This window comes from Xenia sp. Carnegie-2017, unplaced genomic scaffold, assembly GCF_021976095.1.
Source record: "Xenia sp. Carnegie-2017 unplaced genomic scaffold, XeniaSp_v1 HiC_scaffold_21, whole genome shotgun sequence".
Taxonomy (NCBI): domain Eukaryota; kingdom Metazoa; phylum Cnidaria; class Anthozoa; order Malacalcyonacea; family Xeniidae; genus Xenia; species Xenia sp. Carnegie-2017.
Window position 1 is genome coordinate 4,562,860 of NW_025813484.1, and position 15,345 is coordinate 4,578,204.

The 15,345-nt window shown below is 35.9% G+C and overlaps 1 protein-coding gene across 1 annotated transcript; it reads right to left on the reverse strand.

Moving 5' to 3' along the window:
* Window positions 1–747: 747 nt before the first annotated feature.
* Window positions 748–15,229, reverse strand: LOC124444563 (telomerase reverse transcriptase-like). The gene is made up of 6 exons (XM_046995179.1): window positions 14,564–15,229; window positions 12,141–12,466; window positions 6,696–7,195; window positions 3,728–4,028; window positions 1,915–2,197; window positions 748–1,223 (listed from the first exon to the last, which is right to left on the reverse strand). Exons 1-6 carry the CDS (start codon window positions 15,129–15,131, stop codon window positions 748–750), a joined length of 2,454 nt encoding a protein of 817 aa, XP_046851135.1. The 5' UTR covers window positions 15,132–15,229.
* Window positions 15,230–15,345: the final 116 nt, after the last annotated feature.

Consider the following 15,345-nt stretch of genomic DNA (forward strand, 5'->3'; position numbering starts at 1 on the left):
GGAAAATGATTTCAAGTTGGCAAAATCGCTCCAATTTTTATGACTGTTTAAAGTTGTGAAAACGCTCCTTTTAAAGGCCTGTTCACACGATACGATTTTATCGTGTGAACACATAAGAAGTGAGCACCCAACAGTCGGATGCGTAAATCGAAAAAATCGGATTGAAATAGAACTTGCTCTATCTTCATCCAACAAAATCAGAGGAAGCCAACTAGTCAAATTACATAGATTTGAAATGAGTTGGAAACAAGAAAAAAATACGAAAAACTTATCGATAAATGTACTGGATAACACAAATGGCTGTTCATACGACTATAAATATCTAAACGAATATAAATATCAACAAAATTATAGGACGTATGAACAAGCAATCAAAAGTCGGAACCGAAACAATAGTGTGTGAGCCTTAGCCGTCTTTCGAAAATTCTGGAACGAGTTACTTTAGTTATGTCACGCAAGGGATTTTTCAATACTATAGATATATATACCAACTACCTTGGATGACGTCAGAATTTGGAAAGATTCAGAAAAAAATTTTCAATTTTGTAAAAGCGTCTTGTTATGGCGTTTTAAAGTTGCTTTTAACGGACCTTGTCAGTCGTGGCATAAAGTCTGAAATGTTACACAACCACCTAAAAGCTGATAGAGGCACTTTCAATTTTACCTTAACTAACCTTAATCTCAAAATGTTAATTATTTGCGACAGTTTTACTGCCAGATGACACATTTGAATTTCAACTAGCTATTTCACGCAAAAATTTTTCGCAAACATTGCACGCTGATGGATTTAGAAGCGTTTCCCCAATAAGCCCAACTGTCTACTTTTTGTTTATACACCCTTAATAAGCAATACTCACGTGACCTCCCAGAATAATCAAATTTCACTTCAAACGTATGTCGATTAATGAGCAGGTTGCACCAAGATACCCATGATTCGCCCTCGGGAAGAAGCGCGATCATTTTACCGTCAGGAGCGAGTGCATCGAACGAAGTAATAGACTTGGATACGTTTACCATGCAATTGTATTCGTCGTCTTCTTGCAACAGAGTGTTCAAGTAAGATTTCGCTAACTCTAAATTATAGGTGAGCAGAATAGGATCATCTACCCAACGCATGTACAACGATTCTTCGTCATGGAGAACTTCGGGAACTTTTGTTCTTTCCATTTCACCCAAATAAAGATCACAGCATATCGATGATAGTGACGAACCTTGCGCTATACCTAGTTACAAAATAAAAACAATAAAACGCGTGTGCTGATTGGCCTATATTCTGCTGAGTTTGCATTAGACTGTGCAAACCGAATTAAGCTCAAGAAATTAAATAATTTAAAGAGAATTAGCAAATCAATTACCAATAAATTGTTATAAATTTATCTGCTTCCCATTGAATTATTTTATAAAAAGAATTAAAGACGTTTTTCGTGTTTGCAGTTGCTTATGCAAAGCTTCGGCCTCGGGTTTGTATACCAATTTGCTCTCGAGTTCTCGAAACGTCTCCTCGGTTTGCACAGGCCTGTGCAGACAAAGTAAGCATCTTTTATTTAAGAGAACATGAAAAAGTTTTCAATCATTTTGTAGCTCGCGTTCCTGTGAATTTTAGGGGATTGTAGCTTTGTGTGCATCGAACAAAGATTTAGTAAATTGTTCCACTAAAATTCTTTAGCGTCAAGCAGTGGTCACAAAATGGAGTCTTTAATGCGACATAAATAAACAGGATAAAAGAGTTTCGTGGAAATTATTTTCGTACAAAGTCGGAATTAGTATTGTGCATATTTAATGTATAATAAAAAGATATTTATTATGTTTGAGAAGAATCAAAAGCGTCGATACACTTTACTTCAAACGTAAAAGCGAGTGGTGGCGATAAAGATCGCCAAATTATATATTAGCATTGACCTTAAATATACATACCACAATGTTGAAGGTAGTTGAGTTGCGCAACTTGGACAACATTGCACTTGATGTGTTTGCGGACAATCGTTAACAAGTCGTCACGATAACAGTTTTGATCGTTGTCCAATACGACCGAGTTCTTCAGTCGGTTGCCTTTCACCTCGTCTTTTACTAACGCCAGAAAATATCGGTTGTCATCTATCGGTACAGCCAATTTTTTATGATTATAAATCACGTGATTACTCATGTTTAAACCGACGCGAGAGTACTCACGGATGGAGTACTCGTCTTCCTTGAGAACCTACAAAGAAATTGAACTGTAAAAAAACTGCATGTATACATTTTAAAAAACATTATAATAAAGTCGAACAGGTATCAATACTATGCGGCACCGCATAAAGTTGTCACTCTGTGTTAAGCGGACCTGTGACAAATCCAGAAAATCTCATATTATAAATACAAATAAAGGAGCCCTCAATGTGTCAACCAAGATGCATTGCGCGCTTTTGTAATTTTTTACATCGTAACTTTTTGAGCTTGCAGTCATTGAGTTCTATAATAACTGGAGCGGCTATCTCAAGCGCGGCCTTAGATATCTGATGACGCAAAAAAATAGCGGATTTTGTCCTTTGCCGCTGAGATTTACCGAAATTGACCGCTTTTCCGACAATTTCACAATTTCCCACTCACTCCTGAGGAAAGAGTGAAGAAAATGTATGTGTGTTTTTGGGATTCGGTAAGCAATTTTTTGATGAAAATCAAGGTAAAAACCTTAAATTCATAACAGTGAGTCAACTGTGGTTGTCGGTTATCTGCTCCTACGAGGATGCATTTATAACTATCGAAAAACGCGCTATATGTCGGCTACACATGTATGAATGCAAATGGGCGTCGTTTTCTTACCAGCTTCAAACTTGTTTGATCGATTAAACTCATTAGTCTATACAAAAAAGTATATCATAGTTCATCTCCACGGTTCACGAGAGAGAAGTTAGCTTATTTGTTATCATTGCTATTTTGCTTCTTTTCATGCAATGGGCAATGGCCTTTTTCGCCACAATTGTGGGATTTTTACTTTTTTCTTTAAAAAAGTAAATATTAAGTCTCTGGATATTTACGGATTTTCAGTAATTGAGTTTCGTATTAACTTTCAAAAAGACACAAGTCTGCTTAGGTTTGGTAAATGAAAACAAACAATATTGTATAGAAATTACTTTATTTTAACCTTTTTGTGATGTTCTGAAGTGCAACTGCATCAAATACTTGTAAAATTGTAGCACATTTTGATTTTGTTGTATTGATATATGAATTGGGCAAAATGCAAATAATCATCAAAGCACTTATGCTTCCAATGGTGTTTATAATTCAATTGTAGTTTTATTACTTCTACCCTTCTTTTTCACTTTGTTTTTCCTATATTTGCAATATAAGTGCACAATTTGAATGATTAACATAGTTTTCACCTCAATAATAAATTTCATAAGCAGTTGGTAGTGCATTTTGTTCTCTGAGTATCCACATCTGGTGTTTTGTTCATACAAGAATGATGAAGTGCAAGTACATATGTAATAGCAAGGCAATAAAACTAAATGAATTAAATACTTTTAGTGTACTTTTATGCTAGAAGCTTAAAAGCTTTTTAAAAATTAAGCCGAAGGCTCAGAAAATCAAAAAATAAACATAAACAAAAGCGATAAGTGCATCTTGCTTGACACACAGTCTTTAAACGGTAAGAAAACGGGACCGTTTGATCAGGTTTGCCTGCATTGTGAGCCTAAAAAAAGTTCGAAAGCCCTTTTAAAGTATTTATTTTAAAGAAAATCAGGCTTACCTTTTCAAGAATTTCCACCATTTTATCTTGACGAATCCTGTCAAAGCATGCCGTAAAGTCAACCTTGACGATTTGTAATGGACGCCTTTCGTGTCTGTGCTTTTTTTTAAATGCTGCCAACATGTTGAATATTTTACCATAGGTCATTGCTCCGCCACCGAAAACGTCTGTCGACAGTTTACATTCGTAGTCGACGGCACTCAACGCGTCAGAAAGCTCTTCGTTCACTAAACGAGATCTCTTACGGCGCGTTTCTGGGGGATTCGTCAATTTTCCCAAATTGTTAATGGGTCTTAAGCCACTAAGTAAAGAAGTGTAACTATTATTCCTATTTCAAAGTAAACAACAGCTAGTAAATCTCTCTTAATTCTCGAGAATTGATTAAACCTATATGACCGCTATTTGAGTTTTTATTGACTCTGACAGATCTCGAAAAGATTGTTGACAACTTTTGACTAAGTTTTTACAAAAAAATTAATATATCCAGAAATAACATAGCTCGAACATAAAATTAATAAGCGTTTAATAACCAACAGAAAGCAAGGTTATTAAAAGGACTATTATATGGCATTATTTGACCTGAAACGAAGCTCGCTTTCTTTCTAGTCCTTGCTGTTTTTTACGGGTTGGCTTTCCTTTTCTACTTTTCGTCCAGAAAAAAATAAATCGTTTCAAATTGTATCGTCTGGATAGTTAAACTGTTTTCCAAGTTGAATTATATAGTTTGTTTACATTTAACAGTAAAATTACGCGTTTTCCACCGTGGTCGATTACGAAAAATAATGGACCGGCAAAAATGTTTCTGAGCCAATCGAAGCGCGCCATTTTCCGGAAGTGACGCTTGCCATATAATTATAACTCAGGCACAGTCAATGAACTCTAATACAACTGGAAGGCTAACTTGACCGCCATCTTTGAAGCCTGCATGATCGCCGCCATTGAGGGTACGGAGGCGAAATACATCACTTCGAAATTACCGGATTTTTTGCAAAAAACAGTGGTCTTTGAGCCAGCTTAATGTCTAAAAACAGAGCATGTGAAATTCTTACAAAGCAAGTCTAACTTTAAAAGCAATAAAATTGCTATGAGACATGTTATATTAATTGGATTGTGTGTATTTTGCACAGCATTCAAAGATACAGACTACCTGTTATCAGTTTTATCTTAAATTTTTGGTCTTTCGACGACAAATAAGAAATTCATATTTCGAAGCAAGTTCTCACTTTTATGATTTATATAATACAGCGTTACGTATACAAAACATGTCTTGGAACGTCCACAACGAATCTCAACACATTAATAACCGAATTTTGTTAACGGTTTTGAAAAAAATAAAGCATTTAGGCTAGCATTCTATTTCCAAGTTAGCAGTTTTTGCAAAACAATCCGTCACGCAAATAAAACAGTCCACGCGAGATACACGCGAAGCGGCAAATCAGCTTCTAAGTGGCTTCACACAAGTCTAGGCTTGTGTATATTGAGTTGGCCTTCCAGTTGTATTAGAGTTCATTGGGCACCGTTCAAACGTAGAACTTTACATGTGCCGAATGCTTTTAAGACAAAAGGCAATTAGGAATTTCATCTCATTATCTTTTGTTTATAATGCATTCGGCACATGTAAAGTTCGACGTTGGAACTGTGCCTCAATGCACGACACTTCAGTCTCGCAAGAATCTTCCATTTCTTACTTATAAACTTAAACAACTCCACAGATGTACTCCTGAGTTCCAGTTTGAAGATGAGAATAATATTTTAGTTGAACGCCAAAGCAATATGCAAAATAATTTGAAGATGAGAATAATATTTTAGTTGAACGCCAAAGCAATATGCAAAATAATTTGCATATTGCTTTGCTGTCTTCATCAGCTGCCTTCCCCCGAAAAATTATGTGTTTGAGCCGTTGGAACTATGGAAATACGGCATTTTACCAAAAAGAAATTAGACATTTTTCAAATAACTTTTTGAGATCTATCAGAATGAAAAAAAACAAACTCAGAATGAAGTCCACTTTATTGTAACAAGTGACTGTGTCCTCCCTCCCTTTTTCATTAACATTGGGTTAAATTATCAGAGGTTGAAATAGCTTTAGGTGGCCTTTGTGGCTACTAAGGGCGTGTTTATAAGGAAGCCGAGCTGGCCCGCTTACCGAGATAGCCAGTTAAGCGAGATTTCCCTATGTAGTAGATATTATATTAAAAATGTCTTTGCGTTTATACGGCGATACGGGCTGGCACGCTTAGCGAGATCTCGCTTGGTAAAGGCGAGATCTCGTCTGCCAGGATAAATTTTTTCTCATGTAAACGCTCAACTGCCTAGCTAAATTTCAACTGGCGGAATATACGTGCACGTGCGAAAACGAGCAAAATAGACACGAGAATGGTTCAAAGAATGAACTTTCTCTGCGATACAAAGATGATGTAGCATTTTATTGTCAATCTATCAGATTAAAATAGATACTTTATACAAGTCTTGATTTCGACCGCGAAAAACGTCGAGATCACATCAAAAATTTATTTCGTTTACCGGGCTATCCCTCTAAGCGGGCAAGCTCGGCTACACATAAACAGCCCCTAAGAAATTTAAGTTGGTGGTCAAATATAGCAGCAGGGTTGCCTTTCTGATAGTTATAAAAAAAGATCAAATAAAGCACAAACAGAACAACTTAATGAGTTTTGCTTCATTGTTTAAATTAGTAAAATTTTGTGTTGAAACGTATACTGTTAATCGAAAAGATGTTTGATTTTACGGGGTAAAATGTTGCTTGTATGTGGAATATAAGCGATATTTTATATATACTACTCAACTGTTTTGATGGTTTGTATATTTTCATTTTTATTTGGTTGCCTCGAGGGCCACCTTCGCACAATATCTGGTCGCCATATGAAATCTTTTGTCGCATTTGGCGACCAGGCAGGGGCTCAATTCAACCCCTGAGCATGATATAAAATACAACAAGAAGTGAGTATACCTTGTTTTCGGAATAAACCGCACGCGACCAAGCCCAAGACAATGACGATTGTTGAGCAATTCAGTTGCATCCTGTTCAGTTAGGGGTTTCAAAGTGGTTTTTACAAGTTTATTAACGGCCTCCTCTTGAGCTAGGGAAAACACGTTCTTTCTATAAAAGAACACGTGATTGCCTCCAGACTGCGTTTCCGTAACAAAGAAAGCACGTTTTACAATCGGACTGATGTAAGATTCCACCAACCAGAAGAGCAAAGTTCTTATCAAGTCTTCCTTTTTCTGGGATAGTGTTAGAGGTGAGCGGCCAAAACCATTAGATTTATTGGTAAAATTGCAATCATTCATGCTAATACCTCGGAGAATCAATGATTTAAATAACTTTTCGTTTATCCTGGCAGTCGTAAATTTTACCACATTTGAAATGAACGTCCTCTGGTTGCGATGCGATCCCCATACTTTCATCGGGATGGTTCGAACAACGATCGTGGTTAAAAAAGCTTTTACCTGTAATAAAGAATTATTAAAAACGTCACTGAAAACTATAATTACACCGTAAACAAAATACTCCCAGTTTTCAATCCACTTGTTCACATTAAGAAATGCTTTTACAAAAACAACGTAAGACTAAAGAATGTGTGTCAACAAATGGTGTAAACCAAGATACATTGCAGCTTGCGCGTTAATTACGGCAGGACCATAGAGATTATAAATAAAACTAGAGGTGGCATTGATGACGAATTTAGGAGACGCGTAAATTGGGGGGTGGGGTGGGGGGAATTTAGGTCCCGGATTAAAACACGAAGTAAACAAGTGATGTTTTTTCTATCTGCTTCGAGTTTTGGATTCTTTTTTAATACATTTAGTAAGTTTTTTTGCTCTTTTGTATGGGCATCAAGAAAATTTGTCATTTTAAAGAGTTAATACTTGTTTTTAGAGAGCTTTTATTATGATTATACGCAGATTTTTTTTGTTTTTACAACCCGCATATTCACACAGGTCAACAGTTTTTAGCATTTTTCCGGTATGGATGACAAATATATGTTTTTTGAAGTCTGTTAGCGGTTGAATTAAAGACGAAAAAGGTCTTTTTATCAAGCAATGACTTGCGACTTATAATTTACTGAATGAGTAAAAAAGCAACACAAACATGTTTTGCAAAATACAAGTGGCCTAACCATCTAAAATTACGATAAAAGGGCAAGAATAGTTCAACAATTAGATCGTGATAGTATTCACTAGAGTATTTACGCTTAATATGTAGTAAAAAGTCAAACAATCATTGTGTTCCACTGTGGCTTAACATCCGGAAATCGATTTTGCCCCCCAAAAACGCGTACCATATTTTGGACTATAGATTATATTATGATGCCATCTCTGGTACTATTTATAATCTCTATGGGCAGAACAGCCCAGGGACGACCATGTTTGTGGGTCAGGAAAATGGCGGATTTTTTTATTGTAGTCCATGCAATTACGTAAGACAAACGGTAATAATTGGTGTAAAATAAAGTTTTTAATCAATGTTTTTCAGAAACTTTTCAGATAAATTAGACGATGTAGTGACTAGATTGAATTCAGTGTGTTGCAAGCTCAAAAAGTAACGATATAAACATAAACAAAAGCGCCCAATGAATCTTGGTTGACACAAATTCTTTAACTTAACTGGACAATTGGACATTCAATCCCTTTAAATCATCGGGCTAGCTCGCTATCCGGGCCAGCTCGCCTCCATATAATCAAGCCTATAACATTGAGTTCTATAATAACTGGAGCGGCTAAGTGGACTGGGACCTGACGCCAAAAAAATGGCGGCCAATGGACCTATTTCCGCTGAAATGATCGCTTTGCAGAAAAATTATATTCTCGACCTCCCCCTGATGTCTATATAGCTAATTATACAACATTTTTCAAAAACAAACACGATATCTTTTTTGGCATCTTTTTTAAAATGCCAACACTTCAATCATTCAATTGTTGGATATCGTAGTGTCCACAAAAAGGAACATGTCGCTTTCACAGGTGAGATATTTGTTTTGTTTGTTCATCAAAAATTGAAAAGCAATTGAACTTGAAGTCTGACTTGAAGCCTGACCGATAAAATCCGACCGATGTTTTTCTGTTTTTGTTTTTAAATATCAACATACTTTTCCACTTATTTGTTAATGTGTGAAACCGTAAATCTGTTTGCAAAATGGTTTCCCTGACGCGAAAAAAGATTCTGCTGTTTTTACTCAGTGGCCATATACTATGAAGAAGCGATCACCCCAAAGAGAACCCATGAAGTAGAGCAGAGTTTGTTCTGATCAATTTGCAGACAACATGAAGAGATGATCGGATAGCAAAATGTTTCTGGAATATGCTGCAGTACCACTATTTCATAGATCGCTATATTAAGACAATTGGAAGATGCTATTCACCAGACAGAGACTAACTGCAAAATGCTAAGGCTGAATACAAACATGAATAAGGTAAAGACAAAGGTAAATGATTTACAGACTTCCCTGTCCAACAGTTATTTGAACTTAGACTAATTCTATGGATGGAGATAATGGATTTAGTAAAGATCCCTTGAATGCTTTGAAAGTAAAGGTCAAGTACCAAATAAAGATGACAAGGTTTTGTGTGTCTTGATGTTTGATGAAATGTCATGTAAAAAGGTCATAAAGTTTGCTTATGTCAATATTGATACTGGGATTGATGATGACTTAGTGCAACTGTACAATTTTTGTACAACTAAATTGTAAAATCATGTCACATCTCTTTATTAAATTATTTTAGTAGAATGCTGTTTGTATGTTACTTGTATGTAATGCATGCCATATTGAAGCATTAAAGATTCAGTGATGAAAACTTCAGTGCTATATATTTCTTCTCAATTTCAGTTTTGCTGAAAAAATATTTTGAGCTCATTTACCTAATAAAGTACAGAATGAACATTTGCCATTAGCTATATTTTCTACTTTGATAATCCAGGGAAATGTTTTGACTTTTCCAAGTTTTTCTTCAATTTTTTGCTTCTTAATTCATTTCATAATATGAATGAAATACAGGTAGTACAGTTTAATAACTCTATAATTACTGAAAAGCTGTTATGCTGCTAACATTAAAAAACACAAAATGTGTTTAATTCATCTGGTTTTATTGCCTTATTTTTACTTGAGTACATGCATTTCATAATTCTTGTATACACAACACCAGATGTTGCATACTTAGAGGGAAAAATCCCATAGCAACTGGTATTAAATATGGGTATAAAATTTATTATTGGGGTGAAAGCTGTATTAGTCAATCAAATTCTGAACTCACAAGGCTAAGAGGAAACATATAAAAAAGAGAAAAAGAAGAGAAGTATTAAATACACAATTGTGCATTAATGTTTTCAAGTATTATAAACACTATTGTAATTTAAGTGTTTTAATTATTTGCTTTTTGCCATTTCAAAATCATTACAACGAAATCAAATATACTACAACTTGGCAAGTATGTGATGCAGTTCTTGTTCAGAAGACCACAAAAATCTCAAAGATTGTCGACTTCTCGTGATTTGTATACAATATTTTTTTCATTATTCATTTACGAAACGCGAGATGCATGCACAAAAACAAATCCTACAATTGTTGCGAAAAAGGCCATCACATAAAAGAAAGCAAAAAACTAATGAGAATAAATGAGCTAACATTTCTCTCGTGATCTGTTGAGATAAAATATGATATATTTTGTTTCGTGCGTACTACAAACTTTGATCGAGCAAATCGTTAAACGACAGTTACGACGCGCACATCTGCATTTATATGTGGCCAACAAACAGCTCGTTCGTCAATAGTTAAAAAAGGCATCCGTCATAGAAGCCGACAACTGGCAATCACAGTAGACTCGCTTTTATGAAATTTATGTTTTTACAGTGATTTTCATATTAAAATGCTTGCCAAATATGCGAAAAACACATAAACATATACTTTTTCCTCACTCTTTCTTAAGGGGGGAGAGAGAAATTGTGAGATTTTCGGAAAAGCAGTCAATTTCGGTAAATCTCAGCGGTAATGGAACAAATCCTCCATTTTTTTGGCGTCAGCTGCTAATTAAAGCTGTGTTTGAGATAGCCGCTCCAGTTATTATAGAACTCAGTGGCCCTTAAAGCCGGGACAAACGCATACAACATTGCATTCAACATCAATCAACATTGTTGAACTCAACACGTTGAGTGCGTTTGGCCAAATGTGTTGAAATATATTGAACATGTTGAACGATGTTGAATGACATGTTTTGTCCGTTTGGCCATCATGATTTGACAAAGTTGAAGACAATGTTGAATGTGTTGTTGAATGCGTTTGTTTCCGCCTTTAGAATTAAAAGTTGGCTGATTATTTCCTTTTTAAAACAAAACAAAACAAAACAAGTCTTCGCTCGCTATAGGATTCTGGACCGCAATGAGATATTGTAAATTCCACCCGTTGCAATAGGACAGGGGTCTCCAAACTTTACAGCCAGAGGGCCACATGAACTTTCATCCAGCATGTTGAGGGCCGAAGAATATAAAAAATTTCCATGTTATCCTTCAGCTTTTTAAATTTCGCAGTGTGCTTGAAACGGAAGTAGGAAGTTGGGAGAAAAATTGACGTAAGCCACTCTTGCTAGTTGGCTTGCGACATAACGTGAACTTTCTGCACAAAATTTATTTTGTTTAATAATATTATTATTTTTTCTGAAGTGCCTCTGTGGGCCGGATTGAGAAGCCCAACGGGCCGTAGTTTGGAGACCCCTGCAATAGGACATTAAAAAGAGTAAAAACTTGAAGCGAAAAAATTACAACTGTTTGTTAAGCGCTACAGGTCATTCGTGTTGTAATTATCATACTACGCCAAATTGGTTATTTTCATAGTGAATGTTTGGCGTATTTATAAACTCAGAATATTGTGAAAGTGCTGAAAAAGCTCTGTCTGATGATAAGAACTGAATCGTTTCACCGGGTTCATGTAATCAGCCCTTCAGAAATGTATAGCGTCAAAGCTGTTTTATACATTCATCCTCGGGGAACGAACTGGTGCTCCGCTTAACGAAGGTGTCCGCTTGATGGATGTTTCATTATTACCAAGTAGCTATATGAGACTAAATTTGGGACTTTAGGAAGTGTCCACTGAGGCTGAATATACATGTAGCTTCGTCTGCATCTTTAGAGCGTGAGGTTCCTTCATACAGAGTGCGATTAGGCGGAATATTTTAAGATAAATTGTCGCATTATTATATTTTGCTGAATTGAACTTGTGTGGTGAAGCTTATTCTAACAAGCCGTCTTGGACTGAACGCATAAACGCTCAACAAGACGTGGTCTTGTCACTCGCGTTGACGCCGGAAAAATGACAAAATGCAAATTTTACTCGTGCCTGTCCGAACGATTTGCCTTCGCTTCTCCAAAGTAGTCTGTGTCTTCTTATCTAAAGCGGTCTATTACCTGAAAGTATGGTACATTAGAAACTCCACCATTCTTATTTTGATAAGTGCCGCTCGTTGGACAAGTCTTGTTCAAAATGTCTTTCAACGGACACGATTTATATCGACGTAAAAATTGTTGAAAAATGGGAATCGACTCTTTCAACTGTTTTGGAATCTTTTTCACTTCCCGAGACCCACCATAAATCGCTTTTATGAGACGATCGGCTCCCTGTGGGCTGCAAGGTGCAACCTCCATTACGTGGTCCTTTTTCAACAATCGTATCGACTTCGAATCCTGCCCAGATGAATAAAATATATCCCTTTGAAGCTGTCTATTGCCACCATCTATGGATGTCAAAACGATAGTAATTAGTAAATAGCAGTGAGGATAAATTAAAAACAGGGAGGCTACCATGTTTAATCGAAGATGTGGCACTTTCGTGGAGCACATGGCACGACATTTTTAAGCCAGTTCACTTATAGTGTAATTGTTACAATTCTATCAACGATGAAGGTTTGCAACAATTACAACTATAAGTGACGTAGGCTTTAGTTTAAAATAGGTAATTTTTCAAAAATTTCTGAATTCTTATTTTTTCCTAAAAGATACATAACTTCAATTAAAAGGACACATTTTTCATTTGAAAGGACACAAGTGTATAAAAAACGCATTCATTTTAAGGCCAGAAAATAAGTGACGTTGACTCATGAGCTAAAACGTTGCGTCCTCATTTGTCATGTGAAACTTGAAGGGTTGTTCGTTTTGTGTGACATGCGTTTTGTACATGTATACTATTGATTTAAACATGTTCACGGAAGGGCGGCATGACACTGCAAACGAATTGAGCACATTTTGTTTCATAGGTTAAAATAATGCACATTAGGCCATTAATGTTTTCGCAATAATTCATGTTTTAATGTCATTTAAGTTTTTGCCAGCCCAAATTTACGCATAGTCGATGACGACTACAAAAAATAGCATTTACGTACAAAACAAAACACTCGAAATATTCGAAGATTTGGGAACGTTAGCGAAACTTTATCAGTAAAGCTCTAGAGGAGGCGCAAAACCTCCACGGACGTACGTAAGAAGATCGATAATTGCCATTGGGAGCCCGAAGAGGGGGGCTCATATTCATAAATGCACGTTATAATTTATTGAGAACAATGAATTTCAAAAAAACATACCACTGCATATCATACATATATGAATATGAGCACCCTCTCCCCCTTAATTATCGATCTTGCATTCTTGGGCTTGCACTGATCAGTTCTCAAGTTCTCCCAAAGATCTCCTCGGTTTGCATAAGCCTGTGCAAACGCGATAAACATCTACTATTTGTTTAATGTAAACAACGTGATGAGATTACATTGTTAAAACATGCCAGAAACCATACATATTTCTTCACATTACTACTGTGTGGCAATTTCAAATTAAGAAAGTTTGAGATTTTTCAACAGATTTATCAACGCATGTGTAAAATATCAAATAGCTAGTTGTGTATACAACCAATCCTGTTTTTCACATTTCACTGAAGCTTGACAATGCAGTTGTGACAAAATAATAAAGCGAGCCATAGAAATAGCAATTTTTGCAAATACTTATTGGGAATTCACATTAAAAAAAACATATGACTAAATTATTGTATTTCAATGTTTGCATTGAAGAATATCCAATAAGAGTTATGCAAATAACAAACAGTCATGTACTAAATAAATCATGTGAAGCACATCTGAAGAAATTTTACCTCACAGTTAAATAATACGATTAAAATAGTTGGAAAATTCTTCAAATCCAAGGTTTATGCATGACAGAAAGATAAAGTTCAATCATATTGAAAGATAGCAAAACAAGTTTGTTTTGAAACAAGTTTGCTTCTAAAATCTTTTTCTATAAATGGATAAAACTTTTCTTGATTATAGAAACACATCACATTGTAAAATGTTGTAAACTGTACAATACAGGTGCTGAGAAACCATTCAATATGAAGCAAGGCTGTACCCAAGTCTGCAGTCTGGTAAGGTAAAAAACATCATAAACTGTTTTTCTATGTTATGCTTTACAATTATGGAAAGAGGGTAAGCAGTTGGCTCAAGTGAGACTCGCTTTTTCCTTAATTCACAGTGAAACTAACAAAGTAATGAAGGCTTAAAAAGAGGTACTTTGGGCTATAGTCCTACTTCATAATGGATAATTGCAAAAATAAAGTAAGAAGGGATGAAGGTGTTAGCTTGCATTACTCTTCGCTTATACAATTCAAAAATATTAGTAGTATTCAAAAGCAAGCATAATATGTAAATTAATTCTAGGACTCCCCCTTTCCTAAAAGTTTCTGATGTCACTGGTCATGGGCTCCTGATCAATGACGAAGCTGACTCAAGTCAAGTCTGTCAAGACTTACATGTGAAATTTTAATACTTATCTAAGCCGAGTTAATTTACCAGTTTGTCCATGGTGTTCAGAAAAAGCAGGTTTCATGTTATGGATTGATTGCCCACACACTTGGATAAAAGTGTCACCTTCCCGAATAAAAACGCTGAGATTCACTAACAAATGCGCCATAAGATCACTGCCTAAGAACACATGCAGCTGTTCGAACATTTCTCCTTGAACATATTGCACCATGCTGTTATTTGACCAACAGATTTGACTATTGCGATAGTTGCAACCATTAAGTCCTCCCATTGTCGGTGAAACATCCTGGTTCAACCAAAATCCGCGCGCTAAAACGTTATCATCTTTCTTTTTCAATTTGCGACTAGTGAAGATCTTTTGCAAAACACTCGTTATCATATCTTCCATACATGCGTGCTTCTCCAACGTGAAATGGCCAGTAGCTATAAGTTTGTCACGTTCACCGCAGCAGGCAACGATTGTGGAATGCAAAAAATCGCTTAAACCATCGCTAATATTGGATGCTCTTTCTTGTCGTACTTGAGCGCACATGTGTAGCCCTGCATATTCCCATAGATTGCAATATACGTCAAAAAACTTCGAAACAACTTCCATAGTAAATAAAACTGAAAAATCGGCTACGATGAATTCAATCGAAACTTTTCCAAAAACAATGCAATTCAACCATTGTCAGTTCGCCACACGTGTTCAAAGAAAAATAGCATATGTAAACGGCACAGCGGGTGGAATCAGGTTTAATTCGTCACGGGCGGAAGAAAATGCATATATTTTCAAACTGACTTCCTACCGGAAGTTTTCCAACTCATGT

Coding starts and splice junctions, on each gene's coding strand:
- LOC124444563 (XM_046995179.1), bottom strand. CDS start 15,131: ATGGAAGTTGTTTCGAAGTTTTTTGACGTATATTGCAATCTATGGGAA. Junction 7,196..12,140: donor CTAATGTACCATACTTTCAG/GTAATAGACCGC, acceptor TCTTTATTACAG/GTAAAAGCTTTTTTAACCAC. Junction 2,198..3,727: donor TGGTGGAAATTCTTGAAAAG/GTAAGCCTGATT, acceptor ATTTCTTTGTAG/GTTCTCAAGGAAGACGAGTA.